Source organism: Lagopus leucura, unplaced genomic scaffold (genome assembly GCF_019238085.1).
Source record: "Lagopus leucura isolate 7727_CA_CO unplaced genomic scaffold, USGS_WTPT01 Super-Scaffold_100040, whole genome shotgun sequence".
Taxonomy (NCBI): Eukaryota; Metazoa; Chordata; class Aves; order Galliformes; family Phasianidae; genus Lagopus; species Lagopus leucura.
Window position 1 is genome coordinate 4,092,279 of NW_024962289.1, and position 27,425 is coordinate 4,119,703.

At 48.1% G+C, this 27,425-nt stretch overlaps 1 protein-coding gene across 1 annotated transcript in view; it reads right to left on the reverse strand.

The window, feature by feature from the left end:
- Positions 1-5,832: 5,832 nt before the first annotated feature.
- Positions 5,833-27,425, reverse strand: part of DNAH9 (dynein axonemal heavy chain 9) — a 190,824-nt gene continuing 169,231 nt past the window's right edge. Inside the window, exons 63-69 of the mRNA XM_042883918.1 lie at positions 27,092-27,319; positions 23,556-23,747; positions 22,774-22,965; positions 21,875-22,045; positions 19,541-19,723; positions 12,339-12,728; positions 5,833-6,532 (exon numbers count right to left, since the gene is read on the reverse strand). Of these exons, the coding sequence (XP_042739852.1) occupies positions 6,305-6,532; positions 12,339-12,728; positions 19,541-19,723; positions 21,875-22,045; positions 22,774-22,965; positions 23,556-23,747; positions 27,092-27,319 (1,584 nt within the window). The 3' untranslated portion in view covers positions 5,833-6,304. The remainder of the gene's footprint in view (positions 6,533-12,338; positions 12,729-19,540; positions 19,724-21,874; positions 22,046-22,773; positions 22,966-23,555; positions 23,748-27,091; positions 27,320-27,425) is intronic.

The following is a 27,425-nucleotide window of genomic DNA, read 5'->3' on the forward strand; positions in this document are numbered from 1 at the left end:
TTTTTCTGTTTCACTTGTTTTGCATTCAGATTTATTTGCAGTTGCAAATGCCATCCATCCACCAAGCTTTTACAACCACCTTTCTGCTTGTAGGTTTTTGTTTCCAAACACCATTGCTTAAAGATTGTCTTGTTTTGTTTTCAGGACCTGGTGTGGGAAGGGAGAGAGCAGCAATGCTGGAGAGCAGACGTGGACTGTGTGATCTGTCCCTGATTTCCCAGCAGAGAGGTGGTGATAGAGCTGTACAGCTGGCTGAGGAAAGCATAGCTGCCTCTCCAAGCATCGCAGAAAATTAATGAGAGCTCAGCTGGTGGCTCCAGTCTTTACTTTAGGGTATGTGCACTGGTCCTAGCCTGAAAGCATCACACAGCCATTGCTGCCCAGAAGTACCTCTGACCCCATTGGCATAGGGGGTGATTTCCCTGGCACCCCCAGCCCTGCAACCATGTTTCAAACTCCTTCTGGAGGAAGGTAAGCCAGGCTGTGTTCAGTGAGACACCTCTGATAGCCATGTATTTCTCATTACCTAATCCTTTTCCTCTTATCTGCTGCTTCTTCCCAATAATAACATTACAGTAATTAATTGAAATGCTTATTAAATAGACAGCACAGTCAACGTGTAGGCAGTGTCATAACAATCCAGTTCCACAAATAGCACACGGCAATGGCAAATAGGAAACCAGGGCAGGGTTTCCAAAGATTGTTTTGTTCAGATTTATCCTGTCTCCATTGTGAGAGACAGAGCACACACATCCAGCCAACTCATCCGCCAGGCAGCAGCTAACTGAACTCTTATTTCACTTCAACAATTATGCATTCGTTGTGTAATTTGCTAAGGCGCTTTGAACTCTGCCTGTCTCTTATCATCATTTCCCCATTTCTCCAGTCCCACACGTACCAGGTGTTTTGATGACTCTCCAGCATGAGACTGCAGTGGAAATCTCTGTTCAGCAAAGCTGATGCTGTGCCTCACGGCTCGGCTTTGTCACCAGCAGCAGAGCCAGATGCCCCACAGGTTCCATTCTGGGGGTGTGCTCCAGGTGCCAACAAAGGTGCGTGCAGAACTCACACAGGTTTAGGGCCACTGAGTTCAGGAACTGTGAGTGTTGATGTGGAATTATCAGGAATAAGGGATCTGCCTCTCTCACGGAGCCCAGGGCAGGTGGTGCTGTGAGTTCATTCGTTTGGATCATTGCTCTCACCTATGTCCTGGGCTGGAAAGAGAGTGCTCTACTGAGATCCTGCATGCCCCAGTCTTCCCCAGCCCTTTGCCCGAGGCCATACCTGGAGGTCTGAGCGGAGCAGAAGGCGATTCTCCCCTTTTCTGATGGGACAAGGAAGGTCCATTCTGACTTTCTGGGGCTTTCTGTTCTCTTTGCAGTCCTAATCAGCTCCAAGAGTCTGAGTTTGCTTGTGGGAAGGGCCATGTTGAAGAAATCTTTGGCCTGCACCCATGTAAACATGGCAGCAGATGCAGCCAAAGAAGGAGCTTTCTTCTTGGAGGGCTCATGGCAGTGCTCTCCTGCATCATGCTGGGCTGGGTGGTTTCTGGGCCGAAAGAACTTCCTGCAGATTCATCAGGTGGCAGTGAACAGTGAGTCAGATGGATCCTGGAATTTATTCCCAGTCTAAATCTGGATTATCCAATTTGTATGAGAAATGGGACCAAGAGTTTTGCAGGATGGAGCATCGTTCAAGTGTGTTCCTGGCAAGTCCACTGCTTGGACTGCTCTCACGGAGATGTCCCCACATACACTTTCCTCTCCTAAGTGTCTATGAGCTTGGAGACCAAATCTCAAGTTCACATTTCAGCCCAGTGCAATGTCTCAGGACAGACTCCCATGTGAATCACTCTAAGGGCCAGGTTTTACAGGGCTGTGGGGCGTATGTGCTGGCCAGGACCAAACTTCCATCGTGGAGTTACTTTTACTTCATCAAAGCTTACACAATACTACTAAGATTATTATTTCTACGGACTCTGAAATAGCTCTTCCCAGAAACTGGAGATGTTGCAGTCACTGGAGATACAAAAGCACCCAGTTCCCCATTTCCCAGCTCCTGCCAAACTCTTGGGGCCAAGATACTGAAGGCAGATGTGGGCTTTCTCCATATGGCTTTTGATTCCAGTCACAATGAATCACGTACAAGTATCCTAAAAGAGAACCTTATAAAATCTGTATATAGGTAAGTGGGCTGCAAAACCTCTAATAATGTATTTGTAGTCTTAAATAATCCTTCTGCACTAACAGGCACACTAATATTCAAATTAGAAGGGCTGCTCATGACTCCATGGATGTCTTCTACAGTCTAAAAGCTTTCTAAATGAGGTACACAGCCATTAACAAGGTAAATATATTTGTAGATTTGTTTGGGCAATTACAGGCATTTAAGAAACAATGCATAATAATGGACATGAATCTAATAAGCCATTGCTAATTAAATGTATTAATGTCACTTTATAAAATGAACGCATCTGGGTGATGTGTTAAAGCTGGTTTTGTTCTGTAAATAACTGAGCAGTAATACATGCAGACTTTGCAGCACTGGGCATTGCCTGTGCCTGTTAATAAAGGCAATAAATTTGCCAATCTAGGGACCACCAGCCGAGTTCTCCTTTCTCGAGTCTGTTCCACATTCCCCTTTGCTCTCTGAGAAAGAGTTGCAGCAGAATGGACTTGGATAACCTCAACATCTGAGGCACCATTGCAAGGCATCTGCAAAGACTTTACTTTGAAACGTGCTCTCCTGCACATTTTAATTTGCAGCAGGTACAACACTCCCAGGCAATGGTAAAGTCTTTTCTCTCTCCCAGGAGAGCTCATTCAATTTTGGATGATATTAAGTGTTCAATAACACGATTTTCCTTCTTTTGCTTTCATCCCCTTGGAAAATGTCAGCAGCCCAGAGTTAACTGATTGACCATGGATGAGGAGCCAGGCCCAAAGCAGCCCCACACAGCACTGCAACGTGCTACAGGAATGCACAGAGGGGATGAGGGCTTCATTGGGCACCCCTGGGTACCCACTGCCATGTCATGGGATGTGGGACTTGGCTGAAGCAGGACAGGGTAAAGGGGCAGGAGCAGGCCTTGCATTCAAAATTTGGGACAGTGCAAATGAAAGGACGGTATTTTTTAATCTTATTTTTCCTTTTTAAAAACTGAGGTGTGAGATTTCTGTATCAGGAGAAGCCCTGGATGTGCACCAGCCTTAAATTTCCCGCTGGTCCATGAGGCCAGTAGCTCCAGTAGCAGCAGGATGAAGAGCTGTGCCCACCCCAGCTGGCCCTGCTAAGGACACTGCCATTTGTTGTCATTTGTTCTCTCTGTGGATAAGCACAAAACACTGAAAGGTGATGAAAACAGCTTTGACATCAGACAGGGGTTTTAGTATTGAACAGGAACTGGGACTATTTGGACTCCAGGGTCACCAGCCATGGCGATGGGTTAAATCCTACACCACCAGGGTGCAGCATAAGTTTGTGTGCACCCAAGTGTCACCTCACACCCCAGATCCAGGGTATGGAAAGAAACTCTCTCTGGACCTTCCCAAAGAGGTACAACCCTGCAGGACGCCATGCTCAAGGCAAATCAAAACCCTATTGCTCTAGACTGCAGTGTGCTGCAAACCACAGCTCCTCCAATGGGGGGGGAGCTCACAAATAGAAAAAGCCCACCTTTGACTAATGCATTACTCCTAATGAATAGCCTGGCCAGCTGTAGTTAATTGCCTATTTTAGGCAGATACTGCTGGAAAACCTCACGTCTGTCAGATTTTTTTCTCCCCCCCCGAAGCACCAAATTACTCACTCTTCTCTTTTAGCATTTTGCAGCCAACTCTTTTCTGTGATGATTTTCAAAGGATGAAGAATGAGCACCCTGGTGACATTTCTAGTATCTATAAATATCTCCCCACTACCCTGCCTGCCCAACTGGTGAATTATGCAGGGAGATATATATAATAAAACAATCAGATCCATTTTGTTGTCAACATCCCATTCTTCAGCCAGTAAGAGAACAGCCAAGGCTGTTGCTCTGCAATGAGCAAGCAGTGCCTGGAGAATCAGCGAGCTTATCCTTCCCTGCAGGTACAGGGGCATCTCAGAAGGAACACCAAGCAGAGAGAGGCTCTGCTATGCTGGAAAAAGGAAGAGGGTTTTTTAAAAGAGAGGAAGCAAGGAGTTCACAACAGAATGGCAGGAGACCCCATATATAGGGAGAAGCCTGTGATGAAAGGAGCAGTTAAGAAATATCAAAGGACTAACCCAGCAATGCCACCTGGAACATGATGCGCATACTGTACATTCTGCTCTTGCTGGTATGTGTACAAACTCAGCAGTGCTATGTTTATGCAACTAAATCCCCTGCACTGTCAAGTATACGGAGAATGTAATGCACTCAAGCTTGCAAAGCTGGGGGAAGTGACCAGTTTGTATCTATCATCTAATCAGTAGGTTTTAACTTAAATTGGAAGGAATTAATTTAATAGCATAGCCTTCCCCAGCTAACAGACCTTTCTAGCCAGACACTGGGTACTTGTAGCAGTCTGCAGACCTGGCTGTCTCACAGTCTAGCAGCACCTCTTAAACAAGAAGCTTCAGTCAGCGCTCTCCCCTGCATTACACATGTCTTTTGCTAAGCCCCAACTTGCTTCCTGGCAATTAAACTCAGCTCTTGCCAGAAAGGCTCCTCTCCTTACCTTGCTCCTGAAGTTCATCAGTCTCCAGGACTGCAAAGAGAAAGATTTTGCATCTCTGCATTCCCGCAGGAAAAAACCTGCTACGTTGCTCAGCACGAGGCACTGTGGGACTCCTGCAAAGCCTGCAGACCTCGCACTCCCACACTGCTCTGGATTGACACTGGATGTCCCCATCAGTGTAAGCTGATGTCACTTAAAAGCCTCACCTGATACAAGTTTGATATCAGTTCAATGAGGCTGTGAGAAACTCACTGCTGCCCTCAGAACTGCTGCAGGCTCCACGCATCCATTCCTTGGTTGCATCTGTAACCAAAGGAAGGCCTTCAAGAAAGGCAAGATACAAATGCGAGGGATTGAAGGTGACCAACATGCAGATCAGCTCCTTGGCAGCACGTCACATCATCACATACACGTGCTTCCCCAGACTGCAGTGCAAGGGGCTCAGCAGGGGACATTAGCATTGCTGCTTCCCATGGCTCAGTGGGCCTTCATGTGGTGATGGAGCCCAGCTTGCCTCATCAAGAAGTGCAGGAGCTATATACCTAGGCCTGAACCACCCACTCACCTTCCTCACAGTCAGCACAGGGCAATGAGAACCAGAGAGCCATGTCTGACCCCTCTTTGCCAATGTGTGCAGGGTGAGGTGGGAGGGCCAAGTCCCCCAGGGACCATCACTATTGAGGGCAACTCAAGAGGCCTTCAGGTCTCTCCATGCTGAGGACTCCCACCCCACAAACCCCCCATCTCCCTGGAGGTGCACTACATAGGAACAGAGCTGATCAGTGATCATCCCTCATCATCCCTCTCCCCAGGTGGTGCCAATGCCTGAGCCTGCTCAGGGCCAGCTGTGGTGGGCCTCAAGATGTCCTGGAGCTCATTGACCCTGGGGACGGGTCTGATCACAGCCAGGAGGGTCACAGCCCCCTGCAGTCTGGCCATAAGGCTGCAACCTGGCAGTCTGGGAGGGGAAGTTCGAGTGATGAAATGCATGATGCTGGCTTCCAGGCAATACTAGGTGCAATGATTTTCATTAGTAAATTTATATTGTTACAGAGAATTCTTAAATAAACTCCAGGCTGTATTTCTACAGTTCACGACATTAATCACATTAGATGTTAATGTTATTTCCAACAGTTACAAAATTTACAGGAATATTAGCAAGAAACGTAGCATCCACCACAGCTGCTGGGTTCAGTGTTATACATAAAGCAAAGAAATGTTCACATACAGAAAAGAATAAAGTCCAAAAAATTTCACACATCACTGAACTACCTACGGATATTGGAGAAGCCCACGGTCTTTAAAACTACCTTTGAATCACAACAGAGAAATAAACTTTGATTTCAGCTTTGAGCTTAACACTCTCTGAGTACAGCAGATCTGGGGGTGGATTTGGATCTTTGAGTGCAGGAACTGCAGGACTCTGATCTACAGCAGCCAAGAATCTGGGCCAGATAAACACTGCCCTCTCTCAGCTCCCATACAGGCACCATGCAGGCCAAGGGCCCTGGTAGGTGGAGCTGGGGAATGGGCTCAGAACATTGTTTCCAAAATTGTCTGAGAAAGACATGGTTAGGGATGTTAACTGAGGCTCTCTGCTGGTGAGCCTAGATCTGGAGCAGCAGTGCCACACCAGCAAGCACCCACTTGCAGGGGTTTTCTCGAGTTTTAAGGTTAAAAGTCCATACATAAGTTGGTCCTCTTTGGCGTGTTTTGTATACGGGACATGGGTACACACTGCGGGTATCTTGCTTGTCAGCAGGAATGGCTTTGATGAAAATGACAGGCATAGCTGGGGTCAGTTCCTTGAGCCTGGCATCCGTGATTATCCCGGTCTGCAAAGGAAAGAAGAGGTCTCAGATTGTCAAAATCTCCATCTGCTGTAGCCTGATATGCGTGATCAGTGGCAATAGTTATACAAGCCCATCTTAATGGAGATCTCTCTTGAGGTCAGGGGGTGGCTGAGTCTATCCAAGGTAAGCAGGGCCTGGATCGAGCGCCTACCCTGTTTCATTAGAAATTGCCCCCAAGTTTGCTTATTCCAAGGGGACCGGTACAAAATGATACCTGCTCCCCCAGGTATCCAAACCCACAAACACCTCAGCAGAAATTTGTGAGGTTCCTATCTATGTCAGCATCCAGCCTAGGCACCCCATCTGCATCCAGCACCATTGTTCTCGTGCAGCTCTTAGTCAAGGCTTTGTCGCACCAGAACCACCTCATGGGGAGTGAGGCTGCCGAAAGGGGCTACAGGAGAGCTGGGGTGGGACTGTGTCAGGAACATAGCACAAGGAGTGGTGGTTTCAAACTAAAAGGGGGGAGATTTAGGTTGGACGTGAGGAGGAAGCTCTTTACCCAGAGTGTGGTAAGGCCCTGGCACTGCTGTGGGTGTCCCATCCCTGGAGGTCCCCAAGGCCATGCATGGGCCCTGGGCAACCTGAGCTGGTGGTTCAGCCCACTGCAGGGAACAGGAATTGGATGGGCTTTAAGGACCCTTCCAACCCGACCATTCGGCGGTTCTGTGGTTCTGTAAGCATTGCTTGTGCTTGAACCAGCTGCAGACACCTGAGCAGGGCTTTGTTTGGACTCACAGCACCACCAAGCTTTGGGCGTGACCTGGGATATGTCTCTGAGCTGTGTACTGAACAGAGGAAATGATTAATGAGGCCCCAGAGGTACCGCAGGCTTGTTTCCTCTCTCGCAGGTGCTCACACATCCACAGGGGATTCAGATGGACCGTTCGTGAGGGAATATGATCTTAAACAAGCCCACATTATCCTCTCCAAAGAAATGCTCTTGCTCAGCAGGCTGCCCAAGCCAGGAGAGAGATGTTTTGCTGCGAGGGCATGAAATGAGCTGGTTCCGCTAACTCAGGTATCTCTGGCAACTTATGTTTCTCTTTCTGGCAATAAAATGCACTGCACATCAGTCAACTTCCAGGAAAGTCTGCAAAATTGCTTAATGGAGGCTAGAGAGAGCAAATGAAAACAAATACAGAAAAGGAAAATAAAACTCAGTGCTAAAACTGCCTCTCTTTGCAGCTTAGCTTCACATATCATTATTATTTCAAACACTCTCAGATCAGAGTTGTGGGGTGAGATTCAACCTCTCCAACAGTTTGCTTAGTTCTGCAAATGAGGGAAGCAAAATAATCCCCCTTGCAATACACCTCAGTTTAACTGTACTAAAACCATCTGTTCTCCTAAGCTAGTGACAAACCCAGCTCTGATTTAGGATTTTGTAATTTCCAATGTGCTGAACATTACATAATTCTTATGATAGCTTGTGAAGGAGCTATTTATCAAGCATTACTATGTGCTCTTAAAATCCACATCTTTCATTTCTGAGGTTGGATTTTGATCATAACTTTCATTTTACTGATGATAACTCAAATCAAATTTCCAAGATACATTCTACCCATTTCAGGTTAACAAGATCTGATATCTGCTGGAGGTATCACTGTGTTATGTCTGGACTGATTTGCATTTGCATTTTTTATCGCTCTCATGATCAGAAATTAATTCCATTCTGAAAGCAATTTTCTCTAACTACTGCCAGAGCACACCCAGTAAAAAGCCACTGTTCTGGGTCTCAGATCCTAAAGAAATCCTCACTTCTGTTCATCCTGGCTTCTCAGCAAGCAATCTGAGGACAGGACATAATACACTGCCACACAGCAAAGTGTCATAGGACACGGGAGAGCTGTCTGAAGCCAGGGATGATAACAGATGGACCCAAGAACACACACAGTGAACCAGGAGCCAACACCCCTCCCCACTCAACTCTACTTTGAGATGTCCTTAGCACAGGCGCATCTGCACCACCGCTTACTTAAGGTCTTTAAGCCACCAGACCTTTCTGCATGGCTTGGTTGCCTATCAGAGTTGGCTCTGTCTGCAGGGAAGGGGCCTCACATTGCCAGATGTGACCGCAGTGTAGCCAGAACATCACTCCAAAGCAGTCCAGAGACTGGTCTGTAGCTTCTGTAGAGATGGGGAATGAGAAGAGTGGTGCATGCAAGGGAGAATACTTAACGATGCTCTGTCCAGCAAAACCAAATGAGAGATGATTTTTTATCCCTGATTGGTTCCAGAACTGAGGCACAGATTTGGCATTGGCCAAATGACTCATTTTTCCAAACAGCTGTAAATAAGGGCTTGGTTGTTCATGGCACAGCTTGGAGGGGTCCCCTCCAAGGCTGCCTTGTACAGTTTTCACTGGAGACCCCAGCTCCAGCTGCACCCAGCTCCAGCTCTCAGCTCACACAGACTCGGGCATTTACTGACAGCTGCAAGCAAAGCCTCCATGTCATGTCCCATCTCAGCCCTCCAGGAGAAATTTCAGTCTCTGGTGCACAAGATTTGGTGCATTCACTGCCTCTGCAGAAGGTTGAGGCCAACTGTGATGGCCAGAGACTGCAGCACTGGGCTGGATCAGGGCTGGGCTGACACTAACGCTGCTTTCATCTATATCAGCTTCTGGGAAGCACCTCAGATAAAAAATGAGTGGCGTGCAACTGTTCCCAAAGATGCTGAGCTTCTTCAGCCACCAAATGAATGCACTCTGTGATTATTCCTTGCCACAGAGAATGTCCCTTCTAAGCCTCTCTGCTGGTTGAAAACTGGTGCTTTGTGTAGGATTGGCCTTAGAAAGTCCACCCAACCTGAGTGCGCTCGATCCCATTGTCAGCGTCAGTGATGAAGATATGAAAGACCATCAGTCCCAGCAGTGACGCCTGGGGGACGCCACTCGCCACCAATCTCCATCCAGACATGGAACCATTGACCACCACTCTGGATTCGATCCTGCAGCCAGTTCTTTGTTCACTGAACACTGCACCCATCAAATCCATATCTTTCCAATTTGGGAAGAAGGATGTTGTGGGGTCAAAGGCCTCACTGAAGTCCAGATAGATGACATCAGTGGCTCTTCCTTTGTCCACTGACGCACCAACACCATCACAACGGGGCCATCAGGTTGGTCAAGCAGGAAATCTCTCCTCACTCAGTTCGGCCAGGCAAGCCCAAAGGTTGGACACCTGTGGTCTAGCAGTGTGGTATGACAGAGGAACACACCCAGCATCAAATCCTCTGCTGTGGGGAGCAATACTGCCAGGAATCCCAGGGCTTGAGACAGATTTCTCAGTGTCACCCATCTAATTATCTCTCATTGAGCCCCACTGACTTTAATGGTGCTACAGCAACAGATCATGCAGACCCAAAATAACGCGCTTGGTTTCATTTCATTTAATAGCTGCCTGCTGTTTAGCAATGAATGTTTTATAAATTTAAGACACCCAAGGGCAAACATAAATGTTTAAATAAATAGAAAAATGTGAGTAGGAGAACATAGAGGGAATTTTCCCCCTTCTGGAGTCAAAATCTAACTGTGAAATATTACTTTAAAAGTGAAGGCGTTCCCCAGCAGAGTTCCTCTAACTATGAACTGCCATTCTTACCAGTGGATTAATTCGGAAGGAGTGTGCAACCCAAAATAACTGTGCAGCAGTTTTAATAATTCTGCATCCATTAATGTATACTGGTGCTCACAGGATTACAGGTAAAATGAATAGTTCCACTGGGTGGAAATGATATTTCAGTGTTTGGAGCAACATGTGAAAATATTCTTTTCTTCACTGAAATAAATTGAACTATGATACCCAGAGATTATGAATGGTTCTATAAATGTAATTGCTCAGTATCTTTCAATCTCAAGGAAAATGTAACCAGAAAAACACATTTAGTAAAGTCTAGATGGCCTCTGAAGAGAATCTGCACTTCTGAAAGCAGTCACCCATACAAGATATTGAGGGGATGGAGGAGAGAAGCCACGTGCTCCCCAGAAGATTTCTGGCTTTGCACCACTGAAACTTCCTATTCTTCACTTTTATTATCACCTGTGAGAGTTGATAACCTTGGCAGAACCCACTCACTTTCTAGTAATGGTGATAATGATGGTAATAAGAAACAAAAGTCATTGGAATTTGTTTTTAATGGAGCATTTGACATGCAAGACTGGGATGACTTTTAAAACTTCTGCTATTCTGCCGTGTCCGGCCGATTTGATCAGTTTAAAATGTTATTTTTTGAGGGTAACTGGAATCCAGCATTCTCTATAGCAGGGAGCTGTGACCTCCAAAAGTTGCAAGGGCAGCCACACACCAAAGGCTTAGGAAAGGAACGGGAAGGGAGCTGTAAGATCAGTAGATGCTGGGTTGCAGGGGGAAATTATCCTTTGCTTTGCCCTTCCCAGAGATTTGTGATAAAATGCACTGGATGCTATCAGTCAGTGAGTTCTACTCATTGCCTAATTTCCTATCCTTTGTGGAAAACTATTGCACAGAGAGCTGAAAAATAAATGGAGATGATTATATTTGAGTTGCAGGGCCAGGATGGGATGCAACATACAACAGGCATGGTCCCTCTAGTCAGCATCCCACTACTAAGCCCCACAGCAGATAACAGGAGATCTTCAAGGTTAAGGCTCTGAAGAGCTGCCTCTGAAAGCAAAGTCTGCTCCTGCAAGAGGGCAAACTTGACACAGATAAGTAAGTTCTGGGTGACCCACTTTGATCAGCCCTCACTCTCTCACACATCACTGGCAGCAGAAGCAGTGCGCTGGCTGCCCAGAGGATGAGCTGCATGAATCACTGTCATTTAATTCTCATGTGCAGAACAAATTGGGATTTGTGGTACTAACAGGCCGGGCAACGCAGAGGACCAAGCCCAGTGGGGATTTGTCAGCCTAATGGTTCTCCTAATGGCAAACTGAACTCCTAACAGCTGACAACTGTCAGAAGGGATGACAGGGACAGCTGCACTCCATTGGGATGCTGCAGCACCAGGCGTGCTCTAAGAAAAGCGCTGTCAGCTACGTGGGCAGGAAGCAGCAGGTGAGCATACCTTCCTGCACGCGCCCTCTCCAGGCTCTCACTCTGCTGTGTCACAGCTGAAGGGCATTGGGCCACATCCAGAAAAGGGAAGAGGAGCGAGGGGTACCCCTGCTGTCTGCTTGTCCAGGACCTGCCTCCTCCATGCCACACTTTCAGCCTGCCTGGATCGTGCAGGTTAGAACTCCATGACAGCTTTACCTGACATCCTCAGGGGATGGCTGAAGGATGCAACTCATTATTGGTCACAAGCCCTATTTATGCAGGTGAAATCCTGGATCACTCAGCAGCAGAATAATGGCAGTCTGGAGTTGGCACATACAACCCATTTAGCTGTACAAACTATAAGGATATGAAGATGTAGGAAATCAGGGTCCTCTCTCCCCACTAAGCAGGGGTCAGAGCAGTGACACTAAAAGTGCCATCTAATTTTGAAGGCAGCAGTGAAATCACAACCCTGCTAAGGTGCAAGGACAACTTAGTCCTGAGAGAACCCCACATTTTCTGCCTTTAGTAACACCATGAGGTGGCCTGTTTGAACTCTGTTCATCACCATGGAATGATGATCCATCTGACCATCCTGGATCTGCACCCTAGGCTGCAGAGGAGGGACCCACTTCTTTCCCAGTCCTACAGAGGCAGCACAGACATCTACTTTATACAAATGTCTGCCTGGGCTGGGAAGTTTCTTGGAGTACAACACCAAATAATGAGGGCATAATGCCCAAGCCATCTACTAACACTGAGCTCACCTGTGCATCCCAGCGTGCACCCTCCATGAACAAACCATGGACATAAGCCCCTTCCCGAGGAGGACTGGCAAAATCTTCCCTGTTCTTCTTTGTCACATCACACTGCAAGGTCATCTTGTCCAAAGGCCACTTATTCTTCCTGGCTGTGGACTGCATGATGGCTGTCAGGAACGACTGAGGATTGAAGAACCCAGCAAGCCACACTGCAGAAGGCAACGAAAAGTCTCCGGTCCACATCTCCAGCTCCTTGATGCGAGTGAGGAGGTCAGCAAACCACATTCCCAGGCTGGCTGTGGAAGGATAAGCCTTCTTCACCCAGGACTCAGGCACCACGTCCAAGAACAGAGCGTTCAGCAAGTTCTCCATGTCACTTGTCATGGTCAGTTCTCCCTGAGTAAGAGAGTGCACAGTCAGCAACATTAACCTGAACAGAACCTGCTTGGCAGCAGAGGCTGAGCAAGTATGGAAGAGTGTGGCACCTTACACTGTTCCTAGTGTTCACATCCTGCAAATTTCTTCTTGAGTTTTAGGTTTTCACAAGCACCATCTACTGCAGCTTCATATTCCCGCAGCCTCATCTCCCCTGTCGTAAAAATACTGCTTGGAGAAAAAGCTGTGTAAGGGTGACAGTGAGCAGAGCTGTCCTTCAGCTGCCCCTGTGTTGGTTTTGCTTTCTCTCATTGACTGAAGATCTTCACAGGACACACTGACAGAGACGCTGAGCTATTCCCACCAATGCTACTGGGGCAGCTCTCTGGTAATCTACTCCCAAATTGTCCAAATATTTCTTATACCAAGTCGTATCCCCCTTCTCTCCACTTCCACACTCCCCTCCTCCTTTATTACTTTGCAGTGCAAGTCTTTCTTTCTGAATTCACATCTTGCCTTCAAATGTAATCACAGCTTCTTTCACAGCAGGGGAGCACACAACAAATTAAGATATGATTCAGCCAAGTAGGAGATAGAGAGAGTCTTGACTTTTCCTCTACCCAGCAGATCACTATTTTTAAAGCTTTTAGAAATATGTATCAGGTTGGCCCAGACAGGAGAAGAGGTGGAACATCATTGCACAGTCAAAATAGGGGCTCTGCATAATGGCATCCCTCTTGAACTTCTGGTACTCTGCAGTAGGGCTCCAGTGTCTGCTAGTTGACCATTAAGAAAACCCCTGCTGAGCCCAGCTGAAATTACCTTCAGTCCACACAAGAGCTGCCTGGATGGCAGTGCTGCAGCTGACAGAGGCTGAGGAGAGCTGCAGCAGCCTGTGGGGCACACGGATGGGGCTCCCCAGCTGCTGAGGACAGCCTGCAGCTGCCAGGCCCTAGGGGGGACATTGCAGAGGGCACAGTCCCCAGGAGCACCTGGAGCAGCTGGGGGTTGAGTACAGGCTGGCACATGGACTCTATGACTGCAGCACTATCCATTGGTGGAGGACCCGTGCCACCAAGAAAAGAGCTGCAGGAGGTGGTCAGCAGACTGTTTAGCATCAGAGATGGTGAGAAAGACCAGCTGGATCTTCTCTGAGAGCCTGCAGCTACAATGAGCCTCAGCGCCTGGCCGTGTCGAAGGAAGGGCAGAGTCTATGCCTACCAGGTGGGAAATGGAGACTGTTACAACCAGTGTTGGAAGCTCATGACTTCCAGCAGTGGGAGGAAGGCTCCTGCTCCCCCTACAGCTGCAAAGTAGATTCAGTGCATTGCTAGGAGATGATGGGCTGGCAGCTCTGCACACAGAAGCACCCATGATGGCAGCACAGGGCAGAGCAGCCAGTGACAGCAATAGCTGATCCTCTGCTGCTGAAAAGTCCCTTCTGCCAACCTGCCTTGTAGCCGGGGAACCTTTGCAGCATGCTGGGAGCTTGGATCACGACATGCCTAGAAATACCTGGTGGTGGGAAGTAAAGAAGATGGAGTCAAGCACTTTTCAGTGACCAGTGATGGGACAAGATATGGGACCAGGTATGGGGACAACTTGAAATACAGGAAATTCTGCTGAAATACAAACTTTATTTTTACTGTGAGGGTGGTCAAACACTGGCATAGGTTGTTCACAGAGGCAGTGAGTCTATGTCTTTGGAGATGCTGAAAATCCACCTGGGCAACCTGCTCCCTCTGAGCCCACTTTGAGCAGGGGAGGGTTGGATCTGCAAATGCAGGCACAGCTCGTGATGTCCTTCACAATTTAAAGCTTTGCATGCTCCATGCTGAGATAGAGGGCACGACACACCGCAGCAGTTTGGACACGCAGTTAATGCTGCGTCCATTATAAATACTTACTTTTGTCCCCTTAACATTTTGCTAAAATTTATCTGACTTACAATTTCTCTTTCCCTCAGGCTGAGTGTTTTTGGAAAGATTAACTGAAATCAGTTGTGCCATTGCTGAGAACGAGGGCGAGGGAATTGGGTCAGTCTGTTCACATTAACAAATTCCAACTGTTCTTTCACAGGACTTCAGTGCCTCCAGCCATGAGGGCAGCAGAGGTGCCCTTTGCTGGGGCCAGGAAAATCTATGAGGCTTTAGCAAAAGTTGAAATCCTTTTAAAGCAACCCCTGACACGTGTTTAGCAAAGCTTGTCAGCGTCCAGCAGTTAAAAAATCTTTGCAGTTTCTACACCAACCATGCTGTTTCCCCACAGAGCTCTGATCTGCAGGCTGTACTTACAGGCTCCAGCAGGATGAGATCACAGCCAGAGGTGCAGCAGGTAGCAGGAGCAGGAAGGAACAAGTTAAAAGCGAGGTTTCCCCGTGGATTTGTGGTGGACAGAGATTTAAAGACTATTTGTTTTAAGCTAGAGGCAGCAAATGAGGTCAAGTGAATGGTTTGGGGGAAGCAGGACAATTTGCAGTTAGTCCTAAACCAGGAGGAAGAGCTGCATCTGCCTATGCAAAGGCACAGCCACCCAGGGAGCAGCCCACATTCCCATCCTCTGTTCCTCTTCAGTGTTTTACACTTGAGGAGAACCTGCAAACTGCAGGATGGATGGTAAAAGGTCTTTAAAGCTCCAAGTACCCCCAAGTAGTTCTGAACAACATGGATCAAACACAAGTAAAAGATGTTTGCTGCATAGGTGTTCACTACATGGTGGTAAAGAAACATAAAGGCAGTGTGTGCCCCAGGCATTTCCTTGGAGAAACCCAAGTTTTTTCACTTTAGAACACAATCTAAGAAAATTTAGTGATCTGTAATTAAAACTCACGCAACAGAGAAGTGCGGCCATGTCCAAGCAGAGGCCCCCTCACCCGAAGCCATGGGCAGCTATCCCCATTCTGCTGCTCAGTGGCACTTCTGCTGGCACATCAGCTCTGAAATCCCATTTCAGTTCCTTCTCCATCCCTGTCCCATGGGCCATCACCTCCCATCTCAGGAGAACTCAGACCCCGGCAGGACCATTTTTCCTGTCCCATAGGCAGCTCTGGTTAATGCCATGGTGAGACCATGCCCAAAGCTGGTGGCCAACGGGTCACATCAGCACACAGACCCACAGGACCTCCAAGCAGGGTCAGGCAGAAGCATTCTTCACTCTTGGAAAGGTTTTGTAGCAGGTAGAAACAAGCACAAGCACTCAGAGTGATTTAAAAACACAACCCTCACGATCATATATCCTGTCTAATTTTGCTTTCGGGAAACAAATGAATTAGCAAATGTAATTCTCAGGAAAGCTTGAGAAAAGCAATTTTTAAAGCCTGTGCACTCGAGCATACTTGCTGGAATCTCCTGCGAGGGTTCAAAGCATCCAGAGCTGCTCTCTCATACCGTTGCCCAAACACAATTACGCATACATTTGCATTTCAGATGCTGAATACTAAAGTGCATCCGGAGTGATTCAAGTTACTTTTTTTTTTTTCCCCAAACACTGAGAGTAATTTTCATTAAAGACACCCTTGAAGGAAATCCTAATCAGCCTGCAGACATTCCCCCAAGATGAGCAGACTATTGTCACAAATTGTTTTCTCAGTTTAAGGTTATTTTCGCTCCATGCAGCGAAATGCCAACCAGCCTTATGGAATTTGGTCTTACTGTATCTTTTTACAATATTTATTGCCTTCATTTTGGAGGCTTATCCTTCACTGAAGATGCAAAACAGAAAACCTGCTTACAGGAATGGCACCGGATAGAACATGAACACATGGGGGTTCCAGCCCAGCCCCTGGCCTCACCAAAGCCACCAAGAATAAAGGGCTTGGAACACAGTGTGCCAGTTATTTTTGATGGCCACCAGTCTATTGCAATTTCTCTTCCTCTTCATGGGATGTCTACTATTTTTGGGCCAAAAATTGCTTTCCCTTACACAGACACGATGAATTATTCAAAAACTCAAATTAGCCGTGACATTTCCAAATCACCTTCTTTAGCAGACAGTCAGCTAAAAACAACAGGACTGCAAAAAATACTAAGCTAAAAACAATAGCATTGCTTCTTCTGTGTTTCATTTATTCTATTCTGAGATCTGTGGCTCCTGCTGTGTAAACTCTCCTCCTCTGAGTGCTGTCAGTCAGGACCACAATGCAGGAGATTAATGTGCATCCCATAGAGGTTGCTCTCACAAGGAACAATTAAAGCTGGATTCCTCTTCCCAACTGAGTGTGGAAGCCAGGTTGGGACAGCACCCAAGCCTTGGCTGTTATGTGACACCCACAGCACAGGAAGGGCCCTTGGGTGATGCTGGGAGCAGCATGGGCCATGCACAATGTCCAGCTCAGCCCTGCAGGGACCCATGCAGCTCTGTGTACAGACACAGAAGGGTCACCCAGCGAAGGTGTCTCAGACCTGTCAGTATCCTCAGCACACTCAAGACTGAGAAATGGTATCACAAATCTGTACATCCTCTCTGTGCTTTTGGTCTCAGAACCCCACTATCAGTACTGATGTTGCTGGGACCAACACATGTAGCCCTTAGCACTGCCTCTGCTGCAGATGCAGTCCCACTTCCCTGCCATGATTCACGGTAGAGCTTTGGAGAGAAATTGGCCCCCTCTATTACTGAGGGGGAACTGGGCTTGTTTAGCTTGGAAAAGAAAAAGCTCTGAAGAGACCTCATTATAGCCTTCCAATATTTGAAGGAAGTGTATAAGCAGGAGGGGGAACGGCTGTTTGTGAGGGTGGATGGTGATAGGAGGAGGGGAATGGTTTTAAAGTGAGACAGGGGAGGTTTAGGTTGGATATGAGGAGGAAGTTTTTCACACAGGGTGGTGAGGCACTGGAACAGGTTGCCCAAGGAGGCTGTGGATGCCCCATCCCTGCAGGCATTCAAGGCCAGGCTGCATGTGGCTCTGGGCAGGTTGGCGACCTGCACACAGCAAGGGGTTGGAACCGATGATCGTTGTGGGCCTTTTCAACCCAGGCCATTCTATGAGTCTATGATTATTGCCTGATTTCCGTGGTATACACTGCCTGTGGTTTATTTAGGCCCCTGCTTCCCCTCAGTCTCCCTTCTAATATTAAACAGCTTACCCTTATCCACACTAAATGTAATCACTACACATTGTCCAAGTCACATTTAGAGCATGTTTAGTGCTGGCGAAGTGAAACATTAAATCACTTCTTCCCACCTGTCTCAGGAAACAGGATTTTCAATTCCCCTGCCTCATGCTAGAAAATAAAGGAAACCTGTTTATAATAATTGACCACATAAATATAAACCAGTTTTAAAATGGACTGCATGTACCGGGCCACCACCAAATGTATGTGATATGTCTGTTTCTTGCACCAAGCCAACAAGCATCAGTGGTGAACACAATGCAGAAGTGCTGCACCAACACGGACCCAGGCTGCCAGGTTCACAGCGCACAGCATGGCCAGGATTTAGCTCAGTCCTATCCCTGCCCTTACCCCCCTGAAAATCTCAAATCCAGTACCTCCATGTACACACTGCAGATATGCTGTTTGGAGATCTCTCTTCAAAGGTGTCCTCAACAGAGGACTGGCACTGCCATGCAGACTCAGGGCAGGTCCTCCATGCTCCCCTGTCAGGCTTTTCTATGGGGTCAGGACAAAGCAGCTGCAGTTCCTTCAAGTTCTTCCCATGCACTGCAAAGTATTTCTGTGAGCTGAGATTTTGGCAGAGTAGGACGACAACTGCCTTTAAGGAAATCATGGAACAGGGACTGACCAGTGACTGGTGTCCTTAGCTGCTGCTCCACACCATGAAATCATCTAGAGAGCAAGTTTGTATCAGTGACAAGGAGAAGGCATCAGGGTAGCTCTGAAGTCACCGGCTCTGTGCCATGACCTCCAGCCACCATTCTCTTTCTAAGGGACATGCAGCACGTTGCCAGTGCAAAGAATCTTTTGGGGTGACAAAGTGAAGGAGAAAAGCTGCTCCAGGCTGCTGGGGAAGGTCCTTGTGCACTGGCACAGCAGCCTGCTCTATGCCAGGGTACACTCTAACGGGAAGGCAGAAGCCTTTGATATCTCGTGCCAGCGTGTGCCCCAGAGGGAGTTCAGCAGATGACTTCCCCTAGCACTGCATGCAGCCTCAAACCACAGCCCTCCTGTGCATCCCACTGAACCCAAAAGCTTGCATATTACCTGGCATGCCCTGTCAGCCCCAGAACCCTTCACCATTCCCTGTAAGCAAAGGCCAAAACACCACCTAGAGAGTCACACAGGTGACCTTCCTGAATCAGCCTAGCTTCTTACCAGGGTGGAGAACTATCCGTGCATGGAGCAATCATGGACAGTAACTCCATAGGGTCACCCATTCCCTGACCCTCCCCTTCTCCCTTTTGCAATTGACTCGTACCCAGCAAGGGGAGTTTTATCCCTTGCAAAGCTCCTGGCTTTTTAAGCCTTTTTGTCTCACAGCTGTGGATAGTCATGTGTCCTTACACATGACCAATCTCTCCTTTGATTTCAGCTTTTGCTGAAAGGCTTTTGCCTTTAATGAGACCTTATTACAAGTTCTCCCCATTAACTGGACATTTTGTGAAAAGGTGTGATTTTTTTGGCTAGGTATTAAATAGGCTATTTCTCAATGCCTGCGAGAACTATTGTTGCTGTGTTACAATACCAAGTACACAGAAGTGCCTGAAGCCCTTGTTACTACGTGTATCTTTAACCCCAGCCAATGCTTGTGCTTGTGGCCTGGGGGCAACGTGCCATTTGAAATCCAACTGTGAATCCTTCTCCATGGAGTCAAGTGGGTTTTGCAGCTGGCAGTGCTGACCCCTTCTATTCCACAAGCTTCCATTCGATTCCTACCTTCAGCCCCAGGTCCAGTTCCTTGAGAGAGCTCTTTATTTCACTGGTGAGGATGTTCATGCGTTCACATTCCTGGAAAGCAACCACGATGTACGGTGTCCTCTCCTCCACCTTTGCCATCAGCTCTGCAATGTTAAACTCATCCGTCAGCTTCTCCAGCATCTCATCCAGAAGAGCTTTCACCTGCGTGCCAAAGGGAGTGGAGAGGGATGTTAGTGAATGACCTGTGGGGCTTCTCCAACTGACAGCTGTCTGAACAAGGGATGAAAACTCCATCTGCCAGTTGCTGTCTCCAAAAACAATCGCTGTCAGCTGTGCTGGGCATTGCACCTTTCAAAGACCTTGCCCCATCCTATTAAAATTCAAATGCTTACAAAGTTAATGTCAGATAAGACACTTTCAAAACGATGGCTTAAAAACGTCAGGGTGACACGTAACGCTTTTCTCTCTCCTTGGGTCTCAAGTCTGCACTCTTGCTTCTTCTAAGGTCAGCCTCAATGCAAGAAGACTGATGGGGCTGTAATCTCAGCTGAGCCTCAGGATAACTGAGCTCATGAGCTGCTTTTCTGTGGTCTATTGATAGAGAGAGGTGATTATATCAAACTGAATTTTAAGCTGCATTCTAAACTAATAGAGCTGTGGAAGAAAAGTGCAATGAAACAAAGTTGTTTTCAGGTCACCGACTCAATTTGGTTTGGAAACCAAGTTGATTTTTCAGGAGTGCAGTTACATTTCCAAAATCTGATGTACAAAGCTGGCAAGTGGGTGACAACAACAGCTTCCAGCCACTGGCAGAGGCAGCCCACGGGTAATTCCATTGCCATGCCCCCTGACATTCATATTCTGGACTCTGACACTCTCCCACTGCTGCACTCCCAAACCCTCCATGCACACAATGGAGCTATGAAGAAGTGATGAAGCATGGGCTGCAATTGCAGCCAGCGAAGTGGCTGAAGCTGAAGCTCAGCTGGAAAAGCTCTTGAGCTGCACCTGGTGCAGTATTGAAATACCCTATAATTTGAAATTCCCCTGCAAATCTCTCTGGCTCTGATTTTAGTCACAACAATGATGGCTCATTTTCTCTAATGTGGCCTCAGAAACTTGTGGGAGTAACTGGAGCTCAGAGCCTCAGGAAAAAGACAGCTTTCCAGCAGCTCTGTGCAAGATCTCTATAACCACCTCAGCCAAACAAGGGGTAGAAATCCACAAATGGAGGAGCGGAGAGAACTCTGTCCTCACTCTCTTGCAAAGACCGAGTAAAGAGGCATGGCCAGTGCCAGTTATAAATCAGGTAATGACAGAGATCGCTCCGAGGAGAACACAAGCTGTGGGAGCATCCCCCAGGCAGGAAGCAGTGCAGCCAGGCCATGCTCAGCTTGCCTCCAGGCAGCTTTCCTCAGAGATCACAAAGCCCACAGGGGCTCCCTGGTTGTCTGCAGGAATCTGCAGCAAAGCCAAGCCCTGTGATGCTGCTGGATCAACCACTGATAGTTCTACTCTGGCCAAGGAGCTGAGTTGCAATTAACTGGCAAAAAGAAGGAGAACTGTTCCCATTTGAGTATCTTCTTTGACTTTGCTAAGTCTGGGTTATTCCCCTAACCTCAAATTCCAGCATGATCAGGAAACTGACCATTCCCGCCCCTTCTGACTGTCCCTCAGGCAAGGACAGCAGTACCCCAGCAGCACAGCAAGCCAAAGGAATCATCTGTGAAATCACAGCCTTCACTTACGCTTTCTATTAGCCATTCATTAATTTTCAGGGCTTGAAACAGAAGCCTCAAGTCCGCAGAAATCAAAAAGTGAGCGAGTGTCGCCTGGTTTCAGATGCTGGTATGAATGCTAGGGCTGGATTTTAATGAGCTGTGAGTTTCAAGAGCAAGAGCTGAGATCAATCTGAGACACGGGCACAGCGGATGGGCTCGGCTGGAAATGAGGAATGACAAGGCCCCTGGGAGCCGGGCAGGACGTGGTGCGTGGCAGATGGTGTGCGGAGCTGTTGGTATGCCAGTCACAGCACGGTGCTTGGGGAGCGGCGGCTCAGAGGTAGGGGAGGCCACAGAAGGTTTATTTGCAACGTCTTTGCAGGATGATAATGAAGGCACTGCAGTTCAGGGGGTAATTAAAAGCCACTGTCCTATTACTGACAATACTCCAATTACATCCCACTGCGGTGACGTTCAGCATAATATGAGGCTGGCGGTTCTAGACACCCGGTTTGCTTCTGGCAAAGGCAGAAGACGTTACAGCACGCAGTTGTGAGACAGACCTGAGCAGTCAGGGCTGCTGAGGAGCGAGACAGCGAGTAAACACAGCCCGTTTTCCAACCACTCTCACCGTTTCTTCCCTGGTCCCCACTCCTCCTTCGCCCATGCTGCTGTCATGGGGCTGCATCTCCAGCACGACGCGGAAGAGCTTCTCTGAGCTCTGGGTAAGGAATCCAATCTCAGCGTTGGGGTGGAGGCCATAGAGATAAGGAGACTCTGGCGGCAAGGTGTCATCTATGTACTGCATACAGAAGCAGAGGTCAGACACAAATGCAGAGCGTTCGGCCTCCAGAGCTCACGGGGCTGGAATTACTGCCCACCAAGAAAGTAAGCCTCGGCTGACACCACTCTGCTCGTGGCCTTGAGCCCCACAGGACAAAGGTTTTACTCCTACTGTGAAAATTTGGCAATTGCTCATGTTTGCCTTGGCTACATCTCTCAGGCTCAGACCTTCTCTAGCAATTATCTGCTGTGTGTTTCAGCATGAATATTCTGAAATCCCTTGTGTGAGTTTAGCTTCCAGTAGTTAAGTTTCATGAACAAAACCAGCCTAATGCGCCTATCCCTGCTGCCACATTTGTGTACAAAGAACAGATGAGATCAGTAAGTAGATCACCACGACCCGACCCGTCAGCGTTTCTCATCAAAACTGATAATAAAAGGAGCTTGAAAGGGCCACTTTAGCAAACAGTAGGTGGATGTAATTTTCCAGAAGCCCCGCTCAAGTCTCAAGAACCAATACCATTCATGCATGAACAGAATGAGCCCATGCCAAGTAGCAAACTACCATTAGACTTGGTTTATCCAGGGGATTGATGAAATGTCAGTGGAAACAGAACATAATGGGAAATAACAGGAGATGTGCCGAAACACTGCAATCCTATTCACTGCCTCCTAAAACAGATTATAGGGCAGTTATGGAAGCCATTACACTTCTGTGTATAAATAATGCCAGAAAACAGAGCTTACCTGATGATAGCCATTATAGTCCATGTTCCCCGGGAGGGGGAATCCTGGAGCAAGGAAGAATTCTCCCTCCAGCATTTCCGGCTTAATAAATTCTTCCAAATAGGTCTTGCAAAGCCGTCGGTCCCAGTCGTCCGTAATGTGACCTCCGTACATGATCTCACCAAAGAGGTAGCGTAAATCATCGTATGGGACCTGCAGGGAGAAGCAGGAGGCTGTGACAGAGTGCAGGCAGCACTGCTGAGCTGCAGGCTACAGCTCTAAGACTGATCTGCTCAGTGAGTGCTTCCATTGCACTGTTCCAGTTTTCTAAGTAAACAAACATTAGGCAGTAGTTACATCCTGCCCAGGGAAAACGGCATCACAGCACAGACTCACGCAGCTTTCCACTGAAATGCAAATTTGTTCTAAATTCTATTAAACCAAAGACCACTATGCATTTCTAGTGAATACAGAGCACAGGTGCTATTTTACGTTGTTTGTAAGCTGCTGTGGATGTTGAAGTTTCCTGCCTCGCACCAAAGATATACCAAACTGCGACGTTATGAGACCAAAGGTACCAAAAAAATGACATTTATGGAAAACCTGCAGGAGTTTCAGCACGATCCAGTTCACTACTGGAGGTTAAAAGCCACCAAACAGCAGCCAGCCAAAGCAAGCTGATCTAGTGCCCAATCTGGTGGGTGGCAACCAGCCCATGGCAGAGGCTTGAAACTGGGTTTAAGGTCCCTTCCAACCAAAGCCATTCTGTGATTCTACGGAACAGCCCACGTCCATTCACTCACCTTCGAGCTGGCCTCCAGGTAGTTATAGAGCACGTTAACGGAGATAGTGAGGTCTCCAGTGCTGAAGGGGTAGGATCGGTTCCAGCCTTGGGGACCAAACTTACGCCTTTCTGCCACCACAGCATGGAAATAGCAGAGGGCAAACAGAATGCTCTTGAACTCGTTCTCCCGAGTGCACATCTCCAGGGTATCCTGCAACACAGGCAGGGAGGCAGAGGTAAGTTCACAGTGTCTCCCAAATACAGCAGATTTCAGACAGATGTGAGCTGATTTGCTTCACGAGTTCATTTCTGCATAACCTACATGCCCTCGAGCTCTCTGAGACAGTAGGTTTCATCACAAATGTGTTGGTAAATTCCACTGCATATTTTCTGAATTCATGTTCTCCTTCGTAAATCAAAGTGATGTTGTAATCTGAGAGCCAGGAAGAGAAGGAAATCTGCACCCTTCCAGCACCAGGCTGTGTCCTGCATCCCACGTCAGGGAGATGGAGATGCACTGCAGATGGGGTGACAGCCCTGAGGCACCTCATGCCCAGGATGATGGCACATGGGTGACACTCCATTCTGCCCCTTGGATACAAAAGGTTTCTTGGAGCAGTATCTTTCTAAGCCATGGGACTGAAGCAATGGAGAACTCTTGTGGGACAGCAGTGCTTGATGCTCTGCACAAACCCAGCCCAGCCTTGCACTGTAGCAGCACATGTGCTGATGGCACACTGAGGCAGATATGGGAAGGGCTTCCAAAGATCCAAGCAGGGAGGACCAAATGTTTGCAAAGAAAAACAAAAAACAAGCACCCACAAGGTCAGCACAGCAACTGGTGCTTCCCTGCCCAATTTCTAGGCTATGCTTTAAGCTTGAATACTGACAAAGTAGTAGTCATGGTGGAAGGGCAGAAGCTTCAGTGACATTGCACAAAGGAACCAGATCCAAAGAGCCCGGAAGGAAGCAGTGACAGATCATCCCAGCAGGCAGGACAGGGGCAGCCTGGGCAGCACTGGGAAATCACTTCTATGGGACAGTAGAGCCAAGCAACAAGGGTCTGGAGGTGAATGCAGAACACCTGGGCCAAAGCTCTGCTCTCATGGATGGGTCTGAGACGTCCTTCTGTGGCTGAAGCCTGGTGGATGCTCCCACTGCTCCTGCCCCTCAAGCATTGGCTTGAGCAGCAGATCCCCTTTCCCATGACAGAAGAATGATGGCATGCCCCAATGCCAGCAGCACAGATCTCTCCAGAACCAGGAGACACACGTCCTGGGAAGGACAGACCCACACCTCCATCCAGGTCCCTGCACACCCTCCCCAGGAGCACAGAGTGCAGGGCGCCGTGGCCCTGACCTGCACTCAGGCATAGACCTGAGTGAGCAGAGAGCATCCTCCCTGCCAAGGACAGACCCTTTAGTCCAACTCTGTTATGCAATAAGGACGACAAAGGGCACCTGTGTGACTCCCCTCCATCATCTTCACCTAAAATAATGCACTGTGTTAGAATTCTCACCAGCTGCAGAGCTCAGTGTCTCTGCTGAACAGGGGGAACCAGTTGCTGCAAAGTGTGTACAAGATGTTGGCTAACTGCACAGGACTCTTGAACAGCTCAATTCCTGTTTTCCTCTTGAGGAGACTGGACTCTGAGCTCTTTCCACTATCAGTAACCTGATGAAGAACAGGTTTTTCATTTCAAAAAATTCCCCTAGACTTTAAAGAGAGCTTCCTGGAATGAAAACTGAGTATGAGACTTTTGCAGACTCACTGGCCTCTCCATTTGGTTGTGCATTTTTATTTCAGCCACAGAGCAGAACGATATCCCCGCCTCGGCGGAGCCCCAATAATGGCCCTTCTCAGTGGCTTTCAGCTAAAAGCTGAATTTGAACATCTATTCTGTACAAAGCAGAGAAATGAGGTGTAAAGGGGCTCCACCCACACACTCCAGGATTTGTGATAAGAGACATTTTATAATACTTTGGCAATTTAGAAAATGCTAATTACTACCTAATTGAAATGAGCATGGGCAGGATGAAAATGTTACTTTGGATGAAGGCTTTCCCCTCCCTCATTCTCCAGGACGTTTTGTGGAGTTCAGGATGATAAATGACAGTACGAATGACAGTAGATAAAAATGGAATAATCTTCTCTGACTGCTGGCATTAATCCTTGTGCTGTGGCTCCCACTCTCATCTCTTTGGAGAAAGCAGCTCCTACACTTGAGACACACCCCCATATCATTTCCTTGCCCCTTGGAGCAGTGCCATGGTTACAGCACGGCTGGGGATGCTCCTGCCTGATCCCAAGTGACATGGAGAGAAAGATGTGCCCTTTGCCCTTTGCACTCCTGGTGTAGCCATCAGCAGAACAGAGAGGCTGTAGTGACTGCAGTGCCATGAGGAGGCAGGCAGAGCAGTGGGAGCTCCTGCAGGCCCTGCTGGATGCTGTGGTTAACAGGCAGGGTGCTACAGGGAGAGCTGCATGCCCAAGGCAGCATGTGTGAGTGAAGGTAATGGACATTCAGGGCAGCAGAGTGCAATGGTCCATGTCTTTTGAAAAGGAATCATCATAAATGTGAGCTGTTAGCCCTTAGCCTTTGGGGTCATGCAGAAAATGGGCTGGGCAGAAGTGCAGCAGTGATGCATGACAGCTCCAGCACCACCTGGAAGCCCAGGCTGCTGCGGGAGCCACTATGCTGCTCCTGCACAGTTCGTTGTGTCTCACTGCATGCACTGAGCCCTGCTTCCTGCAGTCACAAAGAGAAGAAGAATATTTGCCCATCGCTGCCACACACCAGTCTGTTTTCATGCCCCCTGCACAGGATTCTGCTGCAGCCCTGCAGCAGAGAGCAGGGATAGCAGGAGTGTGGGTGTGTGATAACCACGAGCTGCATGCAATAAAAAGAATAAGCAGCCTGCCACCAGCCCTAGCAGAAATTAACTGTGATCATCACAGAAGGCGAAGTTTGGGCTGCTTTCCTCTCTGTGTCTCTGGATTACAGATGTGACATGCCACTCACCAACCCAAAATGGAAGGACATGGAAGGACACCACCATGGAAATCAAGTCAAATCACGACAAATGTTTCCCAAATGCAGCAGAACCATAGAACAGAATCATAGAATTGCTCAGGTTGGAAAAGACCTTCAAGATCATTGAGTCCAACCACAACCTAACCAAACTAGCTTAATTCTAACAACCCTCTGCTAAATCATGTCCCTGAGCACCACATCCAGATGGTTTTTAAACTCATTCAGGGATGGTGACTCAACCACCTCCCTGGGGAGCCAAGTTTGATTCTGTAACAAAACATCTTTTTTTTTTTAAGAATCATACATAAATGACAAAGGCACAGATTGGGCTGAAATCCAGCATCCTGAAGGAGGCTGGCCAGGATCGCCCATGTCCTCCTTTGGAAAATGGAAAGAGATCTGGAGAGCAGAGGAGGGCTGGAGGGGTCTGCAGACACTGTGATGAGAAGGGCTTGGCGATGCCCCCTGCACAACTCCAGCACCCACCAAGCCCCCAGGCCGCCCAGCAGGACGGTCCCTACCTGGCTGAAGTTGTCGAGGGCTTTGTGCAAGTTGGCATGCATCCCTGTGGGCGGCTCGTTGGTGATTTTGATGGAGTTCTCCAGGATGCCCTGCGGAATGATGTGGCTCTCTGGGCACGGAGCTGGCTCTGCGCTAATGAAGACACGGAAATCCCGATGGCTGCCCTCACTGTGCTGCTCCAGCTTCTTCTCCAGAGAGCTCAGCCACTTGGCCACCAGATGGATGTTCTAGCAGGGACAAAGAAGGCACCACTGAATTGATACCCCCCAGTGACACCCAAGCCCATCTGACACCAAATCCATGGTGAGGACTGACACCCACCAAGGCTAAGCC